The sequence below is a fragment of the Procambarus clarkii genome, chromosome 15 (genome assembly GCF_040958095.1).
Source record: "Procambarus clarkii isolate CNS0578487 chromosome 15, FALCON_Pclarkii_2.0, whole genome shotgun sequence".
In the NCBI taxonomy this organism is placed as follows: Eukaryota; Metazoa; Arthropoda; class Malacostraca; order Decapoda; family Cambaridae; genus Procambarus; species Procambarus clarkii.
In genome coordinates, this window is record NC_091164.1 from 6,840,334 (window position 1) to 6,865,137 (window position 24,804).

A 24,804-nucleotide genomic window follows, 5' to 3' on the forward strand; every position below is an offset into this window, starting at 1 on the left:
CTCTGGTACATTTACCAACTCCGTTACCTCTTGGTGGATAATACTGGATGCACCCAAATTAGGTCATACAGGAACACAGTATACAAATTCCTCACTTTTCATTGCGCCATTCATACGCACTCTCACACGATGCATGAAAACTTTAATATATATGATTTAAATCCAAGGTAGATTTCTTTTGGATTCTTTCCTTTGCTTCTCGATTTTATCCACCATCGCTGTGCAGATGCTGCGTTCTATATCTCTCTCACCCTGCCTCGCTGGAGACGTTCAGCACCTCTCCCACGGGCACTTAAATAGCTCAGGCGCCGCTCAGCGAATGTCACTTCCGCTGAGATGCTGAAAGACATATCCTCTCTCCTCTGGCAGTAACTGTCTCCCAAAATTTGTTATTTTCCTGCTTGCAATAGTAATCACTATACAGGTTGTTTCAAAGGTACTAATAAATACCACTGAATGGTACTAAGCACTGTCGTTAAAGATCACTGAGCTAAATAACCTGGTAAACTCTTACTTTGACCACGTGTAATAGCGTGTCGTCTGCTATGGCGAAATATATCTTCCTTTCGGTGGTAATTATACACTTTCGGCTGTCGTCGCCAAAACTACTGCGACTCAAGCGGCTGGCTTAGGTGTGTCCATCCTCAGGCACGCCTAAGCCGCCACCTTCCCTGTAAGCACCAGTCAAATGCGGGATCAATATGGCTGCTCCGAATGGAAAGTCGGCGTCATCCACCAAAACCGCTTGACTTGTATGTCGCCCTGGGAGTGCTCGGAGATACAGCGTGTCCTCCTCCTCCCCCTCCTGCAAGCTCGCATCTCTTCTTCAAACAGTCTAATGAGCCAACTTGCTGTCGATGCGGGCCAAACAAGCCGAACGTTATGGAAGAGCTCGAAAATGCAGCCTCCCTCGCTGATGCCTGCCACCTGAGTGAGTTCCCAAACCAATCACAGAGCTCCACCACAGTCTACGTTACAGCCCAGTCTCTCCTGATTGGCTACTGGTGACGTAATTTTCCTTCTTCCTGTGTAGTCCCCGTTCATAGTCATTCTCAGGAAAGTTAAGAATACAGTCTAGGACCACGATACCTTACATATACATGTTCTCCACAATATAATTCCTGGTTTGCCTCTCAACATAAATTATATATTTTCTTTTGTGCCTGTGTAGAGGTCTCTGAGAGCGGGATAACTTTCACATGGGAAACATTGAATGTTAAACTGTATTGGAGGATCATAACCTATTATAGGTATAGGTTAAGTAATAATTGTAATTACGAAGCAATAAGATGCTTATCTTAACATACTAACAAGGTTAGGTAAGGTCGGTGTTTTCTATGAAGCTTTTTAAGGGTATCTATTATGTTTAGTATATCACCTATGCACGTAGTTAATAAGTCAATATTGACATTACAAATTTGCGAGAACGGGTTGGTCTCTGGGACCGGTATGTGTGTGTGGGACCGGTATGTGTGTCAGGGACAGGTATGTGTCTCTAGGACCGGTATGTGTCTCTGGGACCGGTATGTGTGTCTGGGACCGGTATGTGTGTCAGGGACAGGTATGTGTCTCTAGGACCGGTATGTGGCTCTGGGACCGGTATGTGTGTCTGGGACCGGTATGTGTGTCTGGGACCGGTATGTGTCTCTGGGACCAGTATGTGTCTCTGGGACCGGTATGTGTCTCTGGGACCGGTATGTGTCTGGGACCGGTATGTGTCTGGGACCGGTATGTGTGTCTGGGACCGGTATGTGTCTCTTGGACCGGTATGTGTGTCTGGGACTGGTATGTGTCTGTGGGACGGGTATGTGTGTCTGGGACTGGTATGTGTGTCTGGGACCGGTATGTGTCTCTAGGACCTGTATATGTCTCTGGGACTGGTATGTGTCTCTGGGACCAGTATGTGTGTCTGGGACCGGTATGTGTGTCTGGGATCGGTATGTGTCTGGGACCGGTATGTGTCTGGGACCGGTATGTGTCTGTGGGACCGGTATGTGTCTGGGACCGGTATGCGTCTGTGGAACCGGTATGTGTCTGTGGGACCGGTATGTGCCTGGGACCGGTATGTGTCTGTGGGACCAGTATGTGTCTGGGACCGGTATGTGTCTGTGGGACCGGTATGTGTGTCTGGGACCGGTATGTGTCTCTGGGACCGGTATGTGTGTCTGGGACTGGTATGTGTCTGTGGGACGGGTATGTGTGTCTGGGACTGGTATGTGTGTCTGGGACCGGTATGTGTCTGGGACCGGTATGTGTCTGTGGGACCGGTATGTGTCTGGGACCGGTATGTGTCTGTGGAACCGGTATGTGTCTGTGGGACCGGTATGTGCCTGGGACCGGTATGTGTCTGTGGGACCAGTATGTGTCTGGGACCGGTATGTGTCTGTGGGACGGGTATATGTCTCTGGGACCGGTATGTGTCTCTGGGACCGGTATGTGTGTCTGGGACCGGTATGTGTGTCTGGGACCGGTATGTGTCTCTAGGACCGGTATGTGTGTCTGGGACCGGTATGTGTCTGTGGGACCGGTATGTGTGTCTGGGACCGGTATGTGTCTCTGGGACCGGTATGTGTCTCTGAGACTGGTATGTGTCTCTAGGACCGGTATGTGTGTCTGGGACCGGTATGTGTCTCTGGGACCGGTATGTGTGTCTGGGACAGGTATGTGTCTCTGGGACCAGTATGTGTCTCTAGGATCAGTATGTGTGTCTGGGATCGGTATGTGTCTCTGGGACCGGTATGTGTCTCTGGGACCGGTATGTGTCTCTGGGACCGGTATGTGTCTGGGACAGGTATGTGTCTCTGGGACCAGTATGTGTCTCTAGGATCAGTATGTGTGTCTGGGATCGGTATGTGTCTCTGGGACCGGTATGTGTCTCTGGGACCGGTATGTGTCTCTGGGACCGGTATGTGTGTCTGGGACAGGTATGTGTCTCTGGGACCAGTATGTGTCTCTAGGATCAGTATGTGTGTCTGGGACCGGTATGTGTCTCTGGGACCGGTATGTGTGTCTAGATGAGGGGGGGGATAACTTGATGATGATTGAACATAACATTGGACTTGATGAGAGAGGATAACATTGGACTTGATGATGAGGATAACATTGGACTTGATAATGAGGGAGGATAACATTGGACTTGATGGTGAGGGAGGATAACATTGGACGTGATGAGAGAGGATAATATTGGACTTGACGGTGAGGAAGGATAACGTCGGACCCGATGGTGAGTGAAGATAACATTGGACTTGATGGTGAGTGAAGATAACATTGGACTTGATGGTGAGTGAGGATAAAATTGGACTTGATGATGAGGAAGGATAACATTGGACTTGATGATGAGGGAGGATAACATTGGACTTGATGATGAGGGAGAATAACATTGGACTTGATGTGGTGGGAGGATAACGTTGAACTTAATGATGAGGGAGGATATCATTGGACTTGATGATGGAGGATGACGTCGGACGTGATGATGAGGGAGGATGACGTCGGACTTGGTGATGAGGGAGGATATCGTCGGACTTGATGATGAGGGAGGCTGACGTCGGACTCCACCATCAATGTAACAGCCGCTCACCCTCACGCTGGACCTAGACAAAAAAAAGACTGCACATCATTCTCGCTAAAGGTTGGTTTTGCAATATTTACGACAAGGAATGGAACGAGGACTCGAGGGAGTGTGAATCTTGAGCTGGAATGTGGGCCGAGGGAGGCCGAGGGAGGCCGAGGGAGGCCGAGGGAGGCCGAGAGGAGCCGAGGGAGGCCGAGAGGGGCCGAGGGAGGCCGAGAGGAGCCGAGGGAGGCCGAGAGGGGCCGAGGGAGGACAGAGATGGAACAGAGAGAGGAAATGAGTCGAGGTCCTTCAGGGCATCTTCAGAGACAGGCACGAACGCACATGTCGATGTTAAAGGGAGCCAGACTGGCCGCCCTGGAGTGTGTGTGCTTGCCTGAGTGTGTGTGTATTGTGTGCCTGTGTGTGTGTGAATTGTGTGCCTGTGTGTGTGTATTGTGTGCCTGTGTGTGTGTATACTGTGTGCCTGTGTGTGTGTGTATTGTGTGCCTGTGTGTGTGTATACTGTGTGCCTGTGTGTGTGTATTGTGTGCCTGTGTGTGTGTATACTGTGTGCCTGTGTGTGTGTATTGTGTGCCTGTGTGTGTGTATTGTATGCCTGTGTGTGTGTATTGTGTGCCTGTGTGTGTGTATACTGTGTGCCTGTGTGTGTATTGTGTGCCTGTGTGTGTGTATTGTGTGCCTGTGTGTGTGTATACTGTGTGCCTGTGTGTGTGTGTATACTGTGTGCCTGTGTGTGTGTGTGTGTGTATTGTGTGTGTGTATTGTATGCCTGTGTGTGTGTATTGTGTGCCTGTGTGTGTGTATACTGTGTGCCTGTGTGTGTATTGTGTGCCTGTGTGTGTGTATTGTATGCCTGTGTGTGTGTATTGTGTGCCTGTGTGTGTGTATTGTGTGCTTGTGTGTGTGTGTGTGTATTGTGTGCTTGTGTGTGTGTGTGTGTGTACTGTGTACCTAGTTGCACTCACCGTCGCGTGCTGGCAGTGGTTGAGCTAAGCTCCTAGCCAATATATCACTATATATATATATCAATGCAATAATCTGCATTGCAATAATACATATATAATCTGCATTGCAAATGCAATAATATATATCAATGCAAAATAATGCAATAATAATATATCAATATATCACTTATCAGACTTTTGGTAAATTTTACATACACAATTTGGAATCAAGTTAGCATCAACCACTTCTGTGTCTAACCTATTTCACTTATTGACAGCTCTAAATTTGATAAAGTTCTTTCTTACATCTCTTTGATACATTTGTGTCTCTAGTTTCCAGCTATGACTCTTCGTTCTGCTATTCCTAGCTCTGAACAATGCTCCGTTGTCTGCACTGTCAATTTCTGCTTGGATTTTGTATGTTGATATCATGTCCCCGCAACAAGCTCTCCTCTCTTCCAACGTGTTAAGGTGTCCGGTGTTTCTTGTTCTTTTTCAGATGGGGTTCCATGTCGGAGACGCATTTTGAAATGTTGGTCTCACCTCCGGTGTGTGTAAGGCCCGGAATGCCCCTTTGTGCAAGTTTCTGAAGGCTACGCGGGTGTTAGCCAGTGTGTCTTATGCGGCAGCTGCTCTTATTCTGCTAATGTGAGCTTTCGGCGTAAGATATGGTGTTATGTCTTCTCTCAGGTCATTCTCCTTTTCTGATTAAAGAAACTGTTTCCGCTTCATCGTGTACTGCTGTATTGGTATTCGAACATCTGTTCCAATCGTGATAACATTGCATTTGGCTGGGTCAAGCTCTGGCAACCAGTTTTCATATGATTTCAGGAGTGTGTCCTATATCCGTTTGCATAGTATAACAACCTATCTCTGTTCTGATTCTTATTAGTTTTGTATTAACTGTAATATTGCTATGAAGGAGGCAACATTGTGCGCGCATGTCCTCACCTAGTTGGGCTTACTGGGTGTGAGCTTCGGTTCTCTGGTCCCGCCTCTCGACTATCTCAACTGTGTGTGTGTACTCATCTAGTTGTACTCACCCAGTTGTGCTTGCGGGGGTTCAGCTGTGGCTCTTTGGTCCCGCCTCTCAACTGTCAATCAACTGATGTACAGAATCCTGAGCCTACTGGGCTCTATCATATCTACATTTCAAACTGTGTATGGAGTCAGCCTCCACCACATCATTGCCTAATGTATTCCATCTGTTAACTACTCTGACACTGAAAAAGTTCTTTCTAACGTCCCTGTTGCTCATTTGGGTACTCAGTTTCCACCTGTGTCCCCTTGTTCGCGTACCACCCTTGTTAAACTGTTTATTTTTATCTCCCCTGTCAATTCCTCTGAGAATTTTGTAGGTTGTGATCATGTCTACCCTTACTCTTCTGCCTTCCAATGTTGTGAGATGCATTTCCCACAGCCTTTCCTGGTAACTCATGCCTCTTAGTTCTGGGACTATCTAGTGGCATACCTCTGAACTTTTTCCAGCTTCGTCTTGTGCTTGACAAGGTACGGGCTCCATGCTGGGGCCGCATACTCCACGATTGGTCTTACATATGCGGTATACAAGGTTCTGAATAATTCAGCCTTGCTGCACTTGCGTTACAATTGATTAATTCTGACGTTGGATTTTTCTTTTCTATTTTTGGAGGGATGTTCCTGCGCGGGCCGTAAGCCTCTGGCTGGCTCACTAAGTGTTACTTGGGTCTTGTTTCTGTCTTAGCCGGAGTTAGGAGTATTTATGATCCGTGTTATCGCTTCAGTAAGATTAAGCCCAGTGGAATTCTTTGTCAAATTTAGCCTTGACGATGTGGATAGAGATGTCTTCCATAACGTCTTCTTTCAGTGCATTCCCCTTGTTGACCACCCTTGCAGGGTCCGAGTGTTTCATTGCATTCAATATACTCTCAGCAAGCATAAGAAATATGTATGGAACAAAAATGAACTTTTTCAATAAAAATTACACGTTTCTAGCAAGATTTTCTTGACCAACCGAAATGTGGTGGATATGTGGTACTGTGGGTCGCTCGAAGTAATAGCCTGTTGGACCATGCAATCACAAGCCAGACTGTGCCACAGGCTGGGTTTGGGGAGTAAAATAATCAGGTAGTCTCCAGACTCATTTGCTATTCCAGCTTCTACCAGTGTCGTGTTATCTTACTGTCCCTAAATCCGAAGAAGTGGTCTTTGTCCACCTGATTTATTCCCCCTCAGTATCTTGTATGCTGTGACCATATCTCCTCTGGTTCTTTTATCTTCTATGATTGTGAGATTCATTTACATTAGTCTGTCGTCGTAGCCATAACCCTCTCAGCTCTGGTAACAATCTTGTGCAATTATCTCTGTACTTTTCAATTTTTGTCTTGTGATACACAAGTTTCAGCGTCTTGAAATGGGTTTTTAGACAATGTTCTCATTCTTCCCAGCGTCCAGCTTGCTGTCAGTGTTACCCTGTTTATGTGTGCTTATGGTGTTAATGTTGGGGCTATATCACTTCCTCTTCCCAGCGTCCAGCTTGCTGTCAGTGTTACCCTGTTTATGTGTGCTTATTGTGTTAACGTTGGGGCTATATCACTTCCTCTTCCCAGCGTCCAGCTTGCTGTCAGTGTTACCCTGTTTATGTGTGCTTATGGTGTTAACGTTGGGGCTATATCACTTCCTCTTCCCAGCGTCCAGCTTGCTGTCAGTGTTACCCTGTTTATGTGTGCTTATGGTGTTAATGTTGGGGCTATATCACTTCCTCTATTTCTTCTCTTTCTATTCCGATTCTTATAGTTGCCTTCCCTCTATGGTGTAGATGTCTCCCAGGCTCCGCTCTTTCATTCCCATCTTCAGTGCCTTACACCTCTTGAGACTGAATTCCATCAATCATTTGTTTGATAACTCCTGGAGTTCGTCATGGTTCTTCTGTAATTTTCTGCAGTCTTGCTCTATTTTTACATTCCTCATTAGCTTTGCTTCATCAGCTGACATTGACATGTATGAAAAAAGCTGGCTTCCTGGGGTAGGTCATTCGCATAAATTAGTCCCAGAAGAGAGCCTCGTTAGATTCAAACATATATTGCATTCCTTCATTTTTAAAACCTCTCTCTTACTGTGATTCTTTGCTTTCTGTCTTTCAGATGTTCCCTTACTCAATTCAGTGTTTTCCCTAGTTATCCAAGATTGCTTTTCCATCATGTATACCCATGTTTCATGAGGAGCAGGGTCAAATGCTTTCTGACAACCTAGGAAAATGCAGTCTACTCAGCCTTTTTCTCTTATTTTAATAACCTTGTTACGAAACTCAATAAAGTTTGTTAGGAATGACTTTTCCCTTTCTAAATTCATGTTGAACTGTGTCATAGTTTGTCCTTTCTGATACTTCATTATTCTAATTCTCAATACCTTCTCCATCATTATACATGGACTACTTGCCAGTGGCACACGTCTGCAATTTAGTGCTTCATGTCCACATTTATATGTGCGGTTCTGAGAGATTTCCTGTTTCAAGTATTTTATATACAATTTTAGCAACTGGATATGAAAGTACTTCTGCAGCTTCCTTCAACAGCCATGATCAGATAAAATCTGGTTCCATTTATTTTGTCATATGTAGTTCCTCCAGGTATTTTGTTTTTTACCTCTTCTACAATGACTACAATATGTCATCCATTATTTCTTCCAGCCTTACATCTCACAACTTTGATCTCCACATTAGATATTTTGTAAAGATCTGAAATCTTTTATTGAGTTCCTCATATACCTCATTATCGTTTTCTGTGAGAATTTCCTTTTGTCTCCTTAACCTGAGAACACAGTCTCTTAACACGAGAGCATTGTCCGCTCGGTCGAGAGGACCTGTGTTCGTGTCTGTATTCACCTAGTTGTGCTTGTGGGGGGTTGAGCTCTGGCTCTTTGGTCCTGCCTCTCAACTGTCAATCAATCAACTGTTACTAACTTCTTTGTAACTCCACAGGGATTTTGTGAGAGTATGGAGTCTCCGTTATCCCCTTATACACTTCTGAGCCCCACCTTGGGCGTCAGATGTGTAATGTCCAATTTGACCACACAAGTCTAGCACCGCGCTGGCCGCCACAGTGTGAAAGGTTACTGGTAAAGGAATGTGGATTCGAATGTCTGCCTTCGATAAGCAACTGAATTAACACCGGATTGAATATTGAATATTATTACACCTCTTATGTGTCACTAAGACATCCGTATTAATGAATCTCTCCCAACACTTCCTGTAACAGATGTTAACAACCTCTCTCTCAATTGTGTTATAATCAATTTGTTCACACACATGACGGCCTTAGTCACTCCACTACTAAACCGACACTTGAAATGTTAAGAGCTGTCACTCTCTGATCTGAGAGTTTAACACCTTCACAATCTCATTAGATCCCAAGACAGAGACACTCGTTGCGAGGTATATATATATACTCTGATGGCTACCGTGATTGGGTAATTAACTGATCCCCAAAAGTAATATGTGAACAATTTAAATAAACCTGGGATTAGTACTACCATTCAGTTTACACCTTCATTCGCTGCTCATTCACTGCTGATGTTGATGCTGTTGCAGGTGACAGGTAGACTGCAGACTGTTAAGCCAGGGAACCCAGCACGGTATCCACAACAAATGTTGCAATAAAGTTCAACCTCCAAGTGATCCAGATGACAGATGGACAATCCAGGAGCGCGGTGTTGCAATATACGAGCTGTTCAGTCACCACCACACCACCATCAACACCTCTAGTGTGAATGACGACATTCACTCAACAGTCTCTATCATGTATACTTAACGCCACTTATCTACACAAAGGTGGCGTGGCCCCACACCCACACGTTCCGGTTACTGTGTGGTGCGGCGATACACACCGCCCCTCCACACACACACTTCTCGTTTTCTGTGTCGCGTTGCTATAAACGCACGCACATACTGCCTCGAGCGAGGGAATTATTTCACACCTCTCCTCTCCTCTCATTTTCGTTTCTGCTCAGCGATACCCACCTGCTACACACACACACACACATATACACAATCTTAGGGTAGATAGGACAGGCTATTTAACACAAGGGGCACACGCACTAGGGGACACAGGTGGAAACTGAGTGCCCAAATGAGCCACAGAGATATTAGAAAGAACCTTTTTAGAGTCAGAGTGGTTGACAAATGGAATGCATTAGGAAGTGATGTGGTGGAGGCTGACTCTATACACAGTTTCAAGTGTAGATATGATAGAGCCCAAAAGGCTCAGGAACCTGTACACCAGTTGACAGTTGAGAGGCGGGACCAAAAAGCCAGAGCTCAACCCCCGCAAGCACAACTAGGGGAATATACACACACGCACGGGCGATGTATAATCTCCTCACTCCTCCAATGATAGACAATCACTTCCTATTCAAACTCTCTCGTGACACCGAGTCATTCCCTTGAATTGAGTACTCGTGATTTCACCTCTCTCTCTCTCTCTCTCTCTCTCTCTCTCTCTCTCTCTCTCTCTCTCTCTCTCTCTCTCTCTCTCTCTCTCTCTCTCTCTCTCTCTCTCTCTCTCTCTCTCTCTCTCTCTCTCTCTTTCTCTCTCTTTCTCTCTCTTTCTCTCTCTCTCTCTCTCTCTCTCTCTCTCTCTCTCTCTCTCTCTCTCTCTCTCTCTCTCTCTCTCTCTCTCTCTCTCTCTCTCTCTCTCTCTCTCTCTCTCTCTCTCTCTCTCTCTCTCTCTCTCTCTCTCTCTCTCTCTCTCTCTCTCTCTCTCTCTCTCTCTCTCTCTCTCTCTCTCTCTCTCTCTCTCTCTCTCTGGGTAGCGGGGTACCTTCCCCATGGTAATTTGAAAATTGAGACCCCATTGCAACTGGACCAGATGACCCAGGTTACAACCGTTGACCTCTTTGGACTCCTCTCAAAGAGACGAGTCCAATGACATCCAAGTTGACACACTTTGGAAATCAACTGACGAAGTTAGATCTCGCAAGCACTCATGAAAGCAATAAATTTGGTCTCATGGATCTATCTCACAGTTTTATATAGTAGTAATGGATTGGCGCTTTCTCCTGATAAGTCCTTTCCCTTCCGCTGGGAACGTCTCGCCATGTTGAGGTCTCGTCCTTCACATTAACTCTTTGTTTCATATTGTTTAGGTACTCCCTTATCCTGTGGAACACCCTACCAGCTACTCTTGCTTGATTCTCCATCTTGAGCACCAGCCTCTTATAGGGTACTGTGTCAGAGACTTTCCGACAGTCCAATAAAATGCAGTCAGCAAACTCTTTTCTTTCTTGCTTAATCTTTGTCACCTGGTCGTAGAATTCTATTAAACCTGTGAGGCAAGATTTACCCTCCTTGAACCCATGTTGGTGGTTTGCCACGAAGTCCCTTCTCTCCAGATGTGATACTAGGTTTTTCCTCACGATCTTCTCCATCACCTTGCAAGTTAAGGACACTGGCCTGTAGTTCAGTGCCTCTTACCTGTCACCCTTTTTGTATATTTGGACTACATTTGCTGTCTTCCATATTTCTGGTTGGTCTCCCATCGCCGGTGACCTACTATACACTCAGGAAAGTGGCAAACAAAATGCTTCTGCACACTCTTTCAGCACCCATGGCGAGATTTCGTCCGGTCTACCAACCTCTCAGACGCCGAAATTCAACAGACTTCTCTTAACCTCATCCCTGGTAATTTCGAACCCTTCCAAGGCCGCTTGGTTTACTGCCACCTGTCCTAGCTCAGGGATTTCACCTCGTTCTATTGTGAAGACCTCCTGGAATTTCTTGTTGAGAACTTCACGCACCCCTTTGTCATTCTCTCTGTACGTGTCCTCACCCGTTCTCAGTTTCATCACCTGTTCTTTCACTGTTGTTTTTCCTTTTGATGTGGCTGTGGAGCAATTTTGGTTAGGTCTTGGCTTAATTTGCTATATCATTTTCAGAGTGTATCTCTGTTTCTCTTCTCACACTGACATACTCATTCCTGGTTCTCTGTTATCTCTTTCTGCTTTCTGGTGTTCTGTTATTTCGGGAGTTCCTCCACTTCCTTTTCTTCAGTTCCTTTGCTTCCATACACGCCCTATTAAACCATGGATTCTTCTTTTGCTTCTCATTTGTTTTTCTTTTAAGGCCGGGATAAACCTGTTTACTGCCTCCTGACACTTTAGGGTGACATAATCCATCGTGTGTGTTTGTGTGTGTGTGTGTGTGTGTGTGTGTGTATGTGTGTGTGTGTGTGTGTGTGTGTGTGTGTGTATGTGTGTGTGTGTGTGTGAGTGTGTGTGTGTGTACTCACCTAATTGTGCTTGCGGGGGTTGAGCTTTGGCTCTTTGTTCCCGCCTCTCAACCGTCAATCAACTGGTGTACAGATTCCTGAGCCTACTGGGCTCTATCATATATACATTTGAAACTGTGTATGGAGTCAGCCTCCACCACATCACTGCCTAATGAATTTCATTTATTAGCTACTCTGACACTGAAAAAAATTCCTTCTAACGTTTCTATGGCTCATCTGGGTACTAAGTTTCCACATGTGTCCCGTTGTTCATGTTCCTCCCGTGCTGAAGAGTTTGTCTTTGTACACCCTGTCAATTCCCCTGAGAATTTTGTAGGTGGTTATCATGTCTCCCCTTACTCTTCTGTTTTCCAGGGATATGAGGTTCAGCTCCTTTAGCCTTTCCTCGTAGCTCATTCCTCTCAGTTCCGGGATGAGCTTGATGGCATACCGTTGGAACTTCTCTAACTTTGTCTTGTGTTTAATTAGGTATGGACTCCAGGCTGGAGCTGCATACTCCAGGATTGGTCTTACATAAGTGGTATACAGGGTCCTGAACGATTCCTTACACAAGTTTCTAAAGGCAGTTTTTATGTTGGCCAGTCTAGCATATGCCGCTGATGATTTTCTTTTGATGTGGGCCCCTGGGGACAGGTTCGGTGTGATATCAACCCCCAGATCCTTCTCTCTATTTGACGCTTGCAGGATTTCACCTCCCAGATGATACCTTGTGTTCAGCCTCCTGCTCCCTTCGCCTAATTTCATTACCTTACACTTTCCTCAGTTGAACTTTAGCAGCCATTTTCTAGACCATTCCTCCAGTTTGTCCAGGTCATCCTGTAGTCTCTGTCTATCTTCATCCGTCTTGATTCTTCTCATAATTTTTGCATCATCAGCAAACATTGAGAGGAACGAGTCTATACCCTCTGGAAGATCGTTTACATATATTAGAAACAGGATGGGTCCAAGTACTGTGCCCTGTGGGACTCCGCTGGTGACATCTCGCCACTCTGATGTCTTTCCCCTCACCGTTACTCGCTGTTTCCAGTTGCTTAAGTACTTCCTTATCCACTGGAGCACCTTACATTTTACTCCTGCCTGTTGCTCCAATTTTTTTAACAGCCTTTTATGGGGTACTGTGTCAAAGGCTTTTTGGCAGCCCAGGAAAATGCAGTCGGCCCACCCTTCTCTTCCCTGCCTAATTTTTGTTGCCTGGTCATAGAATTCTATTAAACCTGTGAGGCACGATTTACCATCCATTAACCCATGTTGGTGGTGGTGGTGGTGTGTGTGTATTCACCTAGTTGTACTCACCTAGTTGTGTTTGCGGGGGTTGAGCTCTGGCTCTTTCGTCCCGCCTCTCAACCGTCAATCAACAGGTGTACAGATTCCTGAGCCTATTGGGCTCTATCATATCTACACTTGAAACTGTGTATGGAGTCAGCCTCCACCACATCACTTCCTAATGCATTCCATTTGTCAACCACTCTGCCACTAAAAAAGTTCTTTCTAATATCTCTGTGGCTCATTTGGGCGCTCAGTTTCCACCTGTGTCCCCTTGTGCGTGTGCCCCTTGTGTTAAATAGCCTGTCTTTATCTACCCTATCAATTCCCTTGAGAATCTTGAATGTAGTGATCATGTCCCTCCTAACTCATCTGTCTACCAGCGAAGTGAGGTTCAATTCCCGCAGTCTCTCCTCGTAGCTCATACCTCTCAGCTCGGGTACTAATCTGGTGGCAAATCTTTGAACCTTGTCCAGTTTAGTCTTATCCTTGACTAGATATGGACACCATGCTGGGGCTGCATACTCCAGAATTGGCCTGACATATGTGGTATACAAAGTTCTGAATGATTCTTTACACAAATTTCTGAATGCCGTTCGTATGTTGGCCAGCCTGGCATATGCCGCTGATGTTATCCTCATGATATGTGCTGCAGGAGACAGGTCTGGCGTGATATCAACTCCCAAGTCTTTTTCTTTCTCTGACTCCTGAAGGATTTCCTCTCCCAGATGATACCTTGTATTTGGCCTCCTGCTCCCTACACCTATCTTCATTACATTACATTTGGTTGGGTTGAACTCTAACAACCACTTGTTCGACCATTCCTTCAGTTTGTCTAGGTCTTCTTGAAGCCTCAAACAGTCCTCTTCCGTCTTAGTCCTTCTCATAATTTTGGCATCATCCGCAAACATTGTGTGTGTGTGTGTGTGTGTGTGTGTGTGTGTGTGTGTGTGTGTGTGTGTGTGTGTGTGTGTGTGTGTGTGTGTGTGTGTGTGTGTGTGTGTGTGTGGACACTTGCCTAAATTTATGTTCAAGGTCGAGCGTTAACTCCTGAGCCCCACCTTTCTATCTAGTGGTTGTCTAGTGCAGTGACTCACGGTCCCCTAGTTACTTGTCGTATATCTACTTGTGACACTATTGTAAGAGCTTCTACGATCTCTTACTAGTCTTACACTAAACACGTTCTTCATACCATCTCCGAGTCCCGTATGAGGCTCAAGTGTCCAGCTATGTTCCCCTGGTTTTACCTTGGCCTCCTGAACACGTTCTCATTATTAACTTAATCAATTCTCTAGATAATCTTATATGCCGTTAACATATCTCCTCTATTCCGTCTGTTCAAGTGAATTGAGGTTCAGGTTCCTTGGTCTCTCCTCACAGAAGATCCCACTATTGTTGTACGCACCAGCATGTAACCCACCACCGTTGTACGCACCAGCATGTAACCCACCACCGTTGTACGCACCAGCATGTAACCCACCACCGTTGTACGCACCAGCATGTAACCCACCACTGTTGTACGCACCAGCATGTAACCCACCACCGTTGTACGCACCAGCATGTAACCCACCACCGTTGTACGCACCAACGTGTAACCCACCACCGTTGTACGCACCAGCGTGTAACCCACCACCGTTGTACGCACCAGCATGTAACCCACCACCGTTGTATGCACCAGCATGTAACCCACCACTGTTGTACGCACCAGCATGTAACCCACTACCGTTGTACGCACCAGCATGTAACCCACCACTGTTGTATGCACCAGCATGTAACCCACCACTGTTGTACGCACCAGCGTGTAACCCACCACCGTTGTACGCACCAGCATGTAACCCACCACTGTTGTATGCACCAGCATGTAACCCACCACCGTTGTACGCACCAGCATGTAACCCACCACCGTTGTACGCACCAGCATGTAACCCACCACCGTTGTATGCACCAGCATGTAACCCACCACTGTTGTACGCACCAGCATGTAACCCACTACCGTTGTACGCACCAGCATGTAACCCACCACTGTTGTATGCACCAGCGTGTAACCCACCACTGTTGTACGCACCAGCATGTAACCCACCACCGTTGTATGCACCAGCATGTAACCCACCACTGTTGTACGCACCAGCATGTAACCCACTACCGTTGTACGCACCAGCATGTAACCCACCACTGTTGTATGCACCAGCATGTAACCCACCACTGTTGTACGCACCAGCGTGTAACCCACCACCGTTGTACGCACCAGCATGTAACCCACCACTGTTGTATGCACCAGCATGTAACCCACCACCGTTGTACGCACCAGCATGTAACCCACCACCGTTGTACGCACCAGCGTGTAACCCACCACCGTTGTACGCACCAGCATGTAACCCACCACTGTTGTATGCACCAGCATGTAACCCACCACCGTTGTACGCACCAGCATGTAACCCACCACCGTTGTACGCACCAGCGTGTAACCCACCACTGTTGTACCACCAGCATGTAACCCACCACCGTTGTACGCACCAGCATGTAACCCACCACCGTTGTACGCACCAGCATGTAACCCACCATTGTTGTATGCACCAGCATGTAACCCACCACCGTTGTACGCACCAGCATGTAACCCACCACCGTTGTACGCACCAGCATGTAACCCACCACTGTTGTATGCACCAGCATGTAACCCACCACCGTTGTACGCACCAGCATGTAACCCACCACCGTTGTACGCACCAGCATGTAACCTCACTACTGTTGTACGCACCAGCATGTAACCCACCACCGTTGTACGCACCAGCATGTAACCCACCACCGTTGTACGCACCAGCATGTAACCTCACCACTGTTGTACGCACCAGCATGTAACCCACCACCGTTGTACGCACCAGCATGTAACCTCACTACTGTTGTACGCACCAGCATGCGGCACATGATCCCGATCTCACAAACATGTCGACGGAAACGGTCCAAGTAATTACAGAAAGGTATAACTTGCTTCTAGTCCTGGAGAGAATTTGCTAGAGCGGACACTATGTAATTGCGAGAGGAATTACCAGAGTCTGTGAGAGACTCACATCCCTGGGGGAATATGTCTCGGCCTTCGTGATCCCAAACTCGGAATTGCATTTTCACTAGAGTGTTCCTAAATCAGAACTGGTTGCGGTTTCAATTAAATATATACCGGGGGAGGAGGAGGAGGGAGAAACAGGGCGTCGCATCCGATTTCCGGATAACTGTGAGGACCTGCCGGTTCGAGCCCCGGGCGTGGAGAGCGTGATGTGGGGTTAATATACAGAGAGGATCTCCTGGTGGTCGACGGACCACCAACTATGGAAATATGCTGCCGCCTGATGGCAAGCTGCACCGTTCTTAATATTTATGTATTTTCAAAATTTGGCCGGAATTGTTTAGGGTGCTGTCGGTCGGTCGGTCACGGTCATCGCCAGGATTTCTCCATAACAATGTAAATGTATCTGCAATATTTTTTTTAAGGTAGCAATAAGTTAATTTTTTTTCTGGATACCTGTACTCTATTCAAGTTAAGTATCTAGAATATTATTTATATAAACTTTTACTCTCATTATTTTTCACACACACACACACAGATATTAGAAAGAACTTTTTTAGTGTCAGAGTGGTTGACAAATGGAATGCATTAGGAAGTGATGTGGTGGAGGCTGACTCCATACACAGTTTCAAGTGTAGATATGATAGAACCCAATTGGCTCAGGAACCTGTACACCAGTTGATTGACAGTTGAGAGGCGGGACCAAAGAGCCAGAGCTTAACCCCCGCAAGCACAATTAGGTGAGTACACACACACACACACACACACACACACACACACACACACACACACACGCACACGCACACACACACACAGGATTGATAGGGTAGATAAAGACAGTCTATTTAACACAAGGGGCACACGCACTAGGGGTCACAGGTGGAAACTGAGTGCCCAAATGAGCCACAGAGATATTAGAAAGAACTTTTTTAGTGTCAGAGTGGTTGACAAATGGAATGCATTAGGGGGTGATGTGGTGGAGGCTCACTCCATACACAGTTTCAAGTGTAGATATGACAGAGCCCGATAGGCTCAGGAATCTGTACACCTGTTGATTGACGGTTGAGAGGCGGGACCAAAGAGCCAGAGCTCAACCCCCGCAAACACAACTAGGTGAGTACAACTAGGTGAGTACACACACACACACACACGCACACACACACACACACACACACACGCACACACACACACACACACACACACACACACACACGCACACACACACACACGCACATACACACACACACACACACACACACACACACACACACACACACACACACACACACACACACGCACACACACACACACACACACACACACACACACACACACACACACACACACACGCACATACACACACACGCACACACACACACACACACACACACACACACACACACACACACACACACACACACACACACACACACACACACGCACACACACACACACACACACACACGCACACACACACACACACACACACACACACACACACACACACACACGCACACACACACACTATAAATCATTTCGGACATCGTATACCACATACGCCAGACCAATTTTGGAATATGCAGTATCAGCATAGCGTTCTTACCTCCGAGTACAAAACAACAAGAACTAAAGAGTCTCTCTGTAGTACAGTCGGGTTCGTTGTCAACTCACAGACTGTAATTCCGGGTTCGAATCCCTGCCGGGACAGAAATACTTGGGACGTTTCCTATCACCTAATGCACCTTATCACCTAGCAGTAAATTGGTACCCAGGAGTTAGACCACTGTTGTGGTGTTACTGTCCAGGGCAGGGGGGGGGGGTTCCACGATATAAGCCTAATATGTATATAATTACTGGCTGCCTGTCCCCCCGACACAATGAATTATTATTATTATAAAACTTAACCTTGGGAAAACCTAAGTTGTACGACCAGACTTGTTCCAGACCCGAGAGCTATGAGCTACAAGGAGTAACTAAAAAGATAAAAAATCACATGTTACGAAGAGAGGTAAATACATGATCACCACAAACAAAATGTACCAGGGACTTGGCAGAAAGTACAAGGACAGACTAAGACTGGAACATACGTACAAGGGGGACCCGGCCATGTGTACACAGTGTTCGAATGAGCTACAAAGAACTTCAATTTCAGAGTATTGAAGCCATTTTGGGAATTTGTAGTACAGAAGGTAGATTAAATAGAGAATTAAATGCAGATTTGATAAAACTCAGTAGGTTCAAGAACCCGTATATTGGTTGACTGAAAGTTGATAAGCGGGCCCCAAGAGCTAAAGCTTGACCTGTGCAAAAATACCTATACGTATGGGGGAATTTCCCAGCAGGATTTACTTGCTCATTTACTTAATTATCAAATTATTAGATTTACAAGTTTACGTTGTTTTATAATTAATTTAAAGTGGACTGTATGTTCTGTGATCATCCTGCCAGGTGTTTCCGGCTCACATATATTTCGAGGGTATATGTACGAAGCCTATTAATCAAATAATTGATAAACATAATAGGTTACAATGTTAGTAAGCAGATAAAATGGATTAGTATAAAATGGATTACTATACACAGCTTATCTGTTATGTAGCATATTGCCTAGCAATAGGCACTGGAACATTCCTCAGCCACATGCGAAACTCGTTGGTTTAAGCCCTAATGGTGACTGAGAATGATTCCTGTTGTACTAAGACGACCCGTTGTCATTTCTTCTTCCCATGGACTGCACCTGCCAAGTAACTTCAAAGCAGTGAACTGCTATTACAATAGACAGCATATATCAGGGGAGGTTCTATATAATTAATACACAGCTTACCCGTTCCGGGTGTTGTTCAGGCATCATAACTGGCAAAATTTGTATATATGATCAATGGCAATCCACATACATATAATACAATAAAATTTTACCGGTTACAATACTTCCCAAGATTAGCGAGATCTTCGGTTGATCAGAGACTCAGTGGTTCCTTTGTCGAAGCTCGTGGAGAGTATTTGAGACCGGCAACTGTCGACTAGAGAGGCAGGCAAGTCTCGGTGTTGTCGTGTGTATGACCACGGGCACAGCACTGGCGCGGCGCCCCCTTCCCGACAGGCTCCAGGGGCCAGATTCACGAAAGCACTTACGCAAGCACTTACGAACGTGTACATCTTTCCTCAATCTTTGACGGCTTTGGTTACATTTATTAAACAGATTACAAGCATGAAAACTTCCCAATCAACTGTTGTTATTGTTATAAACAGCCTCCTGGTGCCTCGGAGCTCATTAACTGTTTAATAATTGGAAACAAAGCCGCCAAGATTGAGAAAAGATGTACAGGTTCGTAAGTGGTTGCGTAAGTGCTTTCGTGAATCTGGCCCCTGGACCCCTTCAGGAACGCGGTTCTGAATTCTTGACTGAGACGTTGGGTTTGGTTGTATTTTAACTAAATTAAGTCCTGGTGAATACTTTTTTGATCATATATAGTTCCCAGGCTGGTGTTTTAAGGATACGTGCTCTGTAAATAAATATTTTGGTGACGTAGGGAACCTCCTATTGTCTCCGAGAAGCCACTGAAACCCATTTTCTTCTAATGAAGTTAGTGGTTAGTAATATTTGTTTGTTCCTAACATAACCGTTTTGACTTGATATGTTAGGTGTTAGTAATTTAGTGTCGAACTTTCGGACAATGCGAATGAATAAAAAAATAACCTGCATCTGTTTTATTTAGATACCGTGTTCGATTCCTCCGCTGTCCGACTACGGCTTTATGTTCGCTGACGGCGTGGTGGAGAGGACTGAGGATGGGTTCCGGACAGTGTTGAGGAAGATGGGCGCCTCCTTGTATGGCGGGGAGATGAACAACATCACCTTCCAGGCCTTCCTCTACAGCGACCACACTCTCAGAGTTAAGGTGGGGGTGTGTGCTGACCTAAGTGGAGTTACAGGAAGAGAGCTACGCTCGTGGTGTCCCGTCGTCCCTATAATCTCTCTTATATGACGCTTTAAACTACTGAGGGTTTTGGCCTCCATCGCCATCTCACTAAAATTGTTCCGACAGTCTACAGGTCTCTTGATAAACGAAAAATATTGGCATATTTGGTCGGTGTCTTTATTACCTTAACTGGAATATTTGGGCTCTTTAAGTTGCAGGTTTTATTCTGTCTTGTTAACTGGATCGTTTTCTGTCTCTATTTTGTACGGAGTGATCATGTCTACTCTTTTCCTTCCATCTTCCAGTTTCTTTAAATTTAACGGCATTTATATATATATATATATATATATATATATATATATATATATATATATATATATATATATATATATATATATATATATATATATATGAAGGTACATTGGGATTGTGAGGATACATAGCATAGTAATTACATTCTTGTAAAGCTACTAGTACGTGCAGCGTTTCGGACAGACAGTGTACATGTAGATGTTACATTTGATAACTCAACATGTAACTCAACTCAACATATCATAACTATGTTATGATAACATAACTCTACAGAAATGTAGAGTTACATTTAGAGTGTATGCTTTTGCACTCTTTTAAGTGTGCTTGTATTGATGTGCTTCTGGATATATGGACATCATACAACTGCTGCATATTCCAATTTCGGTCTCATGTACGCCATAAACAGTTCCTTTAGTATTTCTCCATCCATGTATTTAAACGTGCCTCTGAAATTTAGTAACATAGCATAATCTTCTTCCACGATGCCCTTTCAGTGATCCTCTGGTGACACTTTACCATCCAGAACCATCTGTAGATCTTTGTCAGTTCGATAGTATCATTTTTCACATAATTTATAGCTCAAGTTCTTTTCCGTTTTTCACATTCAGTTACCTGGCATTTATTTACATTAAATTATATCTGCCATGTGTTACTCCATTTACTTTATGTGTTCAAGTTATTTTGAAGGGCAAGACAATCATTTAAGTCTTGTACTCACCCTTTGTAACTTTGCATCGCTATGAAACATACACATGTAGCTCTGTATTCCCTCTGATAGATCGTTGATAGACAGTGAACACTACTTGTGCAAGGGCACTATTTTGTGGTACTGTTACAGTGACATTTCTTCAGTCTGATGTATCGTCTCTGATCACTGCTCGCATTGGTGCGTCCGCTATCATTTTTTGTGATCCAATTCAGTAGTCTGCCTCTGTGTTCTAGATTCCAGAACTGTCTTTTGTGTGGGACGCTTTCAAAGGCCTTTGTTTTGTCAGTCCAGATAGAGGCAGTCAACCCCCATCCTCTCTTTCTGGCAAGATCTCTGTGGCTCTCATAAAAGCTCAGAAGATTAGCTAAACAAGACCTTCCACATCGTTATCTCTACTGTCTGTTCGTTGTTATGCAGCTTCTATCCAGGTAATATACCCTAATCTCGTCATATTTTCCTCTTCGGTAATTTAGCCTTTTCTTTCGGATCCCATCCTTGGATAGATTATCCTTACCTCCACCAGATACTCAAATGTCAATACACTGTGGTCACTTATTCCTATAGGGGCTTCAAATTCGACTTCCCGTATGCTTGATCCATTCAAGGTGAATATCAGGTCGAGTCTTGCTGGTTTGCCATTGCCTCTCTTTTTGTGGATCCCTTTTTCATGTTGGCTCAGAAAGTTTCTTGTTGCCACTTCCAGGAGTTTAGCTCTCCATGTATCTACACCTCCATGTGGTTCCCCGTTCTCCCAGTCTATCTTTCCGTGATTGAAGTCGCCTATGATTAAGAGTCTGGAGCCACTCTTGCAGGCAACTGAAGCTGTTTTCTCTATCATATTATTGGTTGCCATGTTATTTCTATCAAACACCTGTCTGGGTTTTTTATCATTTAATGGAGAGTTATAAATGACTGCTACCATTATCTTAGGTCCGCCTATAGTCAAAGTTCCTGTTAAGTAGTCTCTGAATCCTTCACAGCCCAGAATTTACATCAACTCAAAACGTCAGTACTTATCAGCAGGGCCACCACTCCTCTTCTCCCTTCCCTCTCTTTCCTTACTATATAGTAGTCCAATGGAAACTGCATTTGTCAAGATGCCTAATAATTTCCTTTCTGAGAGTGAATTACAGCTGGGTTCTCTTTTTGTGTTTTTTCGTCTATTTCACTTGCTTAAATTTGTAATCCCATCAATGTTTGAGTATATTACCTTGAAGCTCACTTTCCATTCTCCATTATCACACACACACTCACCACTGGTGTAGGAAGGATACCATTTAACACGGGTGGATCACGAACAAGAGGACACTGATGGAAACTGAGTACCCAAATGAGCCACAAAAACATTAAAAAGAATTTTTTTAGTGTCAGAGTAGTTAACAAATGGAATGCATTAGGCAGTGATGTGGCGGAGGCTGACTCCATACACAGTTTCAAATGTAGATATGATAAAGCCCAGTAGACTCGGGAATCTGTACACCAGTTGACTGGCGGTTGAGAGGCGAGACCAAAGAGCTAAACCTCAACCCCCGCAAGCACACCTAGGTGAGTACAACGATGTGAGTACAACTAGGTGAGTACCTTTTTCCAAATGTCGTTGGTAGATTATTGCGTATTCTGATGTTACTCGGCTAATGAGTGTGTCTGGCGTCAGATCTGTGGTCATATGTCTCATCTCTAGTCCTATACAGCAATACGTAGCATTACATAGTATAAGCACATAATGGTATTTTCCAAGCTACATGACATTAAGCTACTGCTATTCACTACACTTCCAGTATATATCCACAAATACATGGCAAAAACATATGGTACAAAAATATAAATATACATAGATATATTTGACATTCCTTGGCAATACACAATTTGTACTAATATATTGTTGGAAGAAGATTAGAAAGAAAATATAGTATTCGTGATACTTGGCTAATCAACCAAGATATCACTATACAGTTTGAACACATCATACACCAGCCACAGTATGATCATACTAGTGTATGTGTGGTCATAACAGTGTGTGTGTGTGTGTGTGTATTCATCTAGTTGTGCTTGCTGGGGTTGAGCTCTGCTCTTTCGGCCCGCCTCTCAACTCTCAATCAATCAATTGTTACTAACTACTAATTATTTTTTTCACACACACACACACACACACCCAGGAAGCAGCCCGTAAGAGCTGTCTAACTCCCAGGTACCTATTTACTGCTAGGTAACAGGAGCATCAGGGTGAAAGAAACTGCCCATTTTTGTTTCTCGCCGGCGGCGGGAATCGAACCCGGCCCACAGGCTTTCGTGTAAAGCGTGCTATCCACACAGCCGCCCCCCCCCCCCAGTCTGCAGTGTGTGTGTGTAATTACCTAAGTGTAGTTACAGGATGAGAGCTACGCTCGTGGTGTCCCGTCTTCCCAGCACTCTTTGTCATATAACGCTTTGAAACTACTGACGGTCTTGGCCTCCACCACCTTCTCACCTAACTTGTTCCAACCGTCTACCACTCTGTTTGCGAAAGTGAATTTTCTTATATTTCTTCGGCATCTGTGTTTAGCTAGTTAATATCTATAACCTCTTGTTCTTAAAGTTCCAGGTCTCAGGAAATCTTCCCAATCGATTTGATCAATTCCTGTTACTATTTTGTATGCAGTGATCATATCACCTCTTTTTTTTCTGTCTTCCAGTTTTGGCATATTTAATGCCTCTAACCTCACCTCGTAGCTCTTGCCCTTCAGTTCTGGGAGCCACTTAGTAGCATGTCTTTGCACCTTTTCCAGTTTGTTGATGTGCTTCTTAAGATTTGGGCACCACACAACCGCTGCATATTCTAGCTTTGGCCTAACAAAAGTCGTGAACAATTTCTTTAGTATATCGCCATCCATGTATTTAAAAGCAATTCTGAAGTTAGAAAGCGTGGCATAAGCTTCTCGCACAATATTCTTTATATGGTCCTCAGGTGATAGTTTTCTATCTACAAAACTTTATCTTTTTTATCTTTTATCTATCTTTTTTCTATCTATGTTCTCCTATTCCACATTCCATAACATGGCATTTATTAACATTAAATTCCATTTGCCAAGTGGTGCTCCATATACTTATTTTGTCCAGGTCATCTTGAAGGGCATGACAATCATCTAAGTTTCTTATCCTTCCTATTATCTTAGCATCATCAGCAAACATGTTCATATAATTCTGTATACCAACTGGTAGATCATTTATGTAGACAATAAACATCACTGGTGCAAGAACTGAACCCTGTGGTACTCCACTTGTGACATTTCTCCAGTCCGATACATTGCCTCTGATTACTGCCCTCATTTTTCTATCAGTCAGAAAATTTTTCATCCATGTTAGAAGCTTGCCTGTCACCCCTCCAATATTTTCCAGTTTCCAGAACAACCTCTTATGTGGAACTCTGTCGAAAGCCTTTTTTAGGTCCAGATAGATGCAGTCAACCCAACCATCTCTTTCCTGTAATATCTCTGTTGCTCGATCATAGAAACTGAGTAAATTCGATACACAGGATCTTCCAGATCGAAAACCATACTGTCTGTCTGATATTATATAATTTCTCTCCAGGTGTTCTACCCATTTAGTTTTAATTATTTTTTTCCAATATTTTGACTCTTACACTTGTCAATGATACAGGTCTATAATTAAGGGGGTCGTCCCTGCTTCCACTTTTGTAGATTGGAACTATGTTAGCCTTTTTCCACACATCAGCTACAACTTCTGTAAACAGGGATGCCTGAAAAATCAGTTGAAGAGGAATGCTGA

At 44.7% G+C, this 24,804-nt stretch overlaps 1 protein-coding gene across 1 annotated transcript in view; it reads left to right on the plus strand.

The window, feature by feature from the left end:
- The window catches only part of LOC123759099 (maltase-glucoamylase), a 289,988-nt gene that overhangs the window by 129,288 nt on the left and 135,896 nt on the right, over nt 1–24,804 (plus strand). The window contains exon 24 of the mRNA XM_069324937.1: nt 19,815–19,997. Coding sequence (XP_069181038.1) covers nt 19,815–19,997 — 183 coding nt within the window. The remainder of the gene's footprint in view (nt 1–19,814; nt 19,998–24,804) is intronic.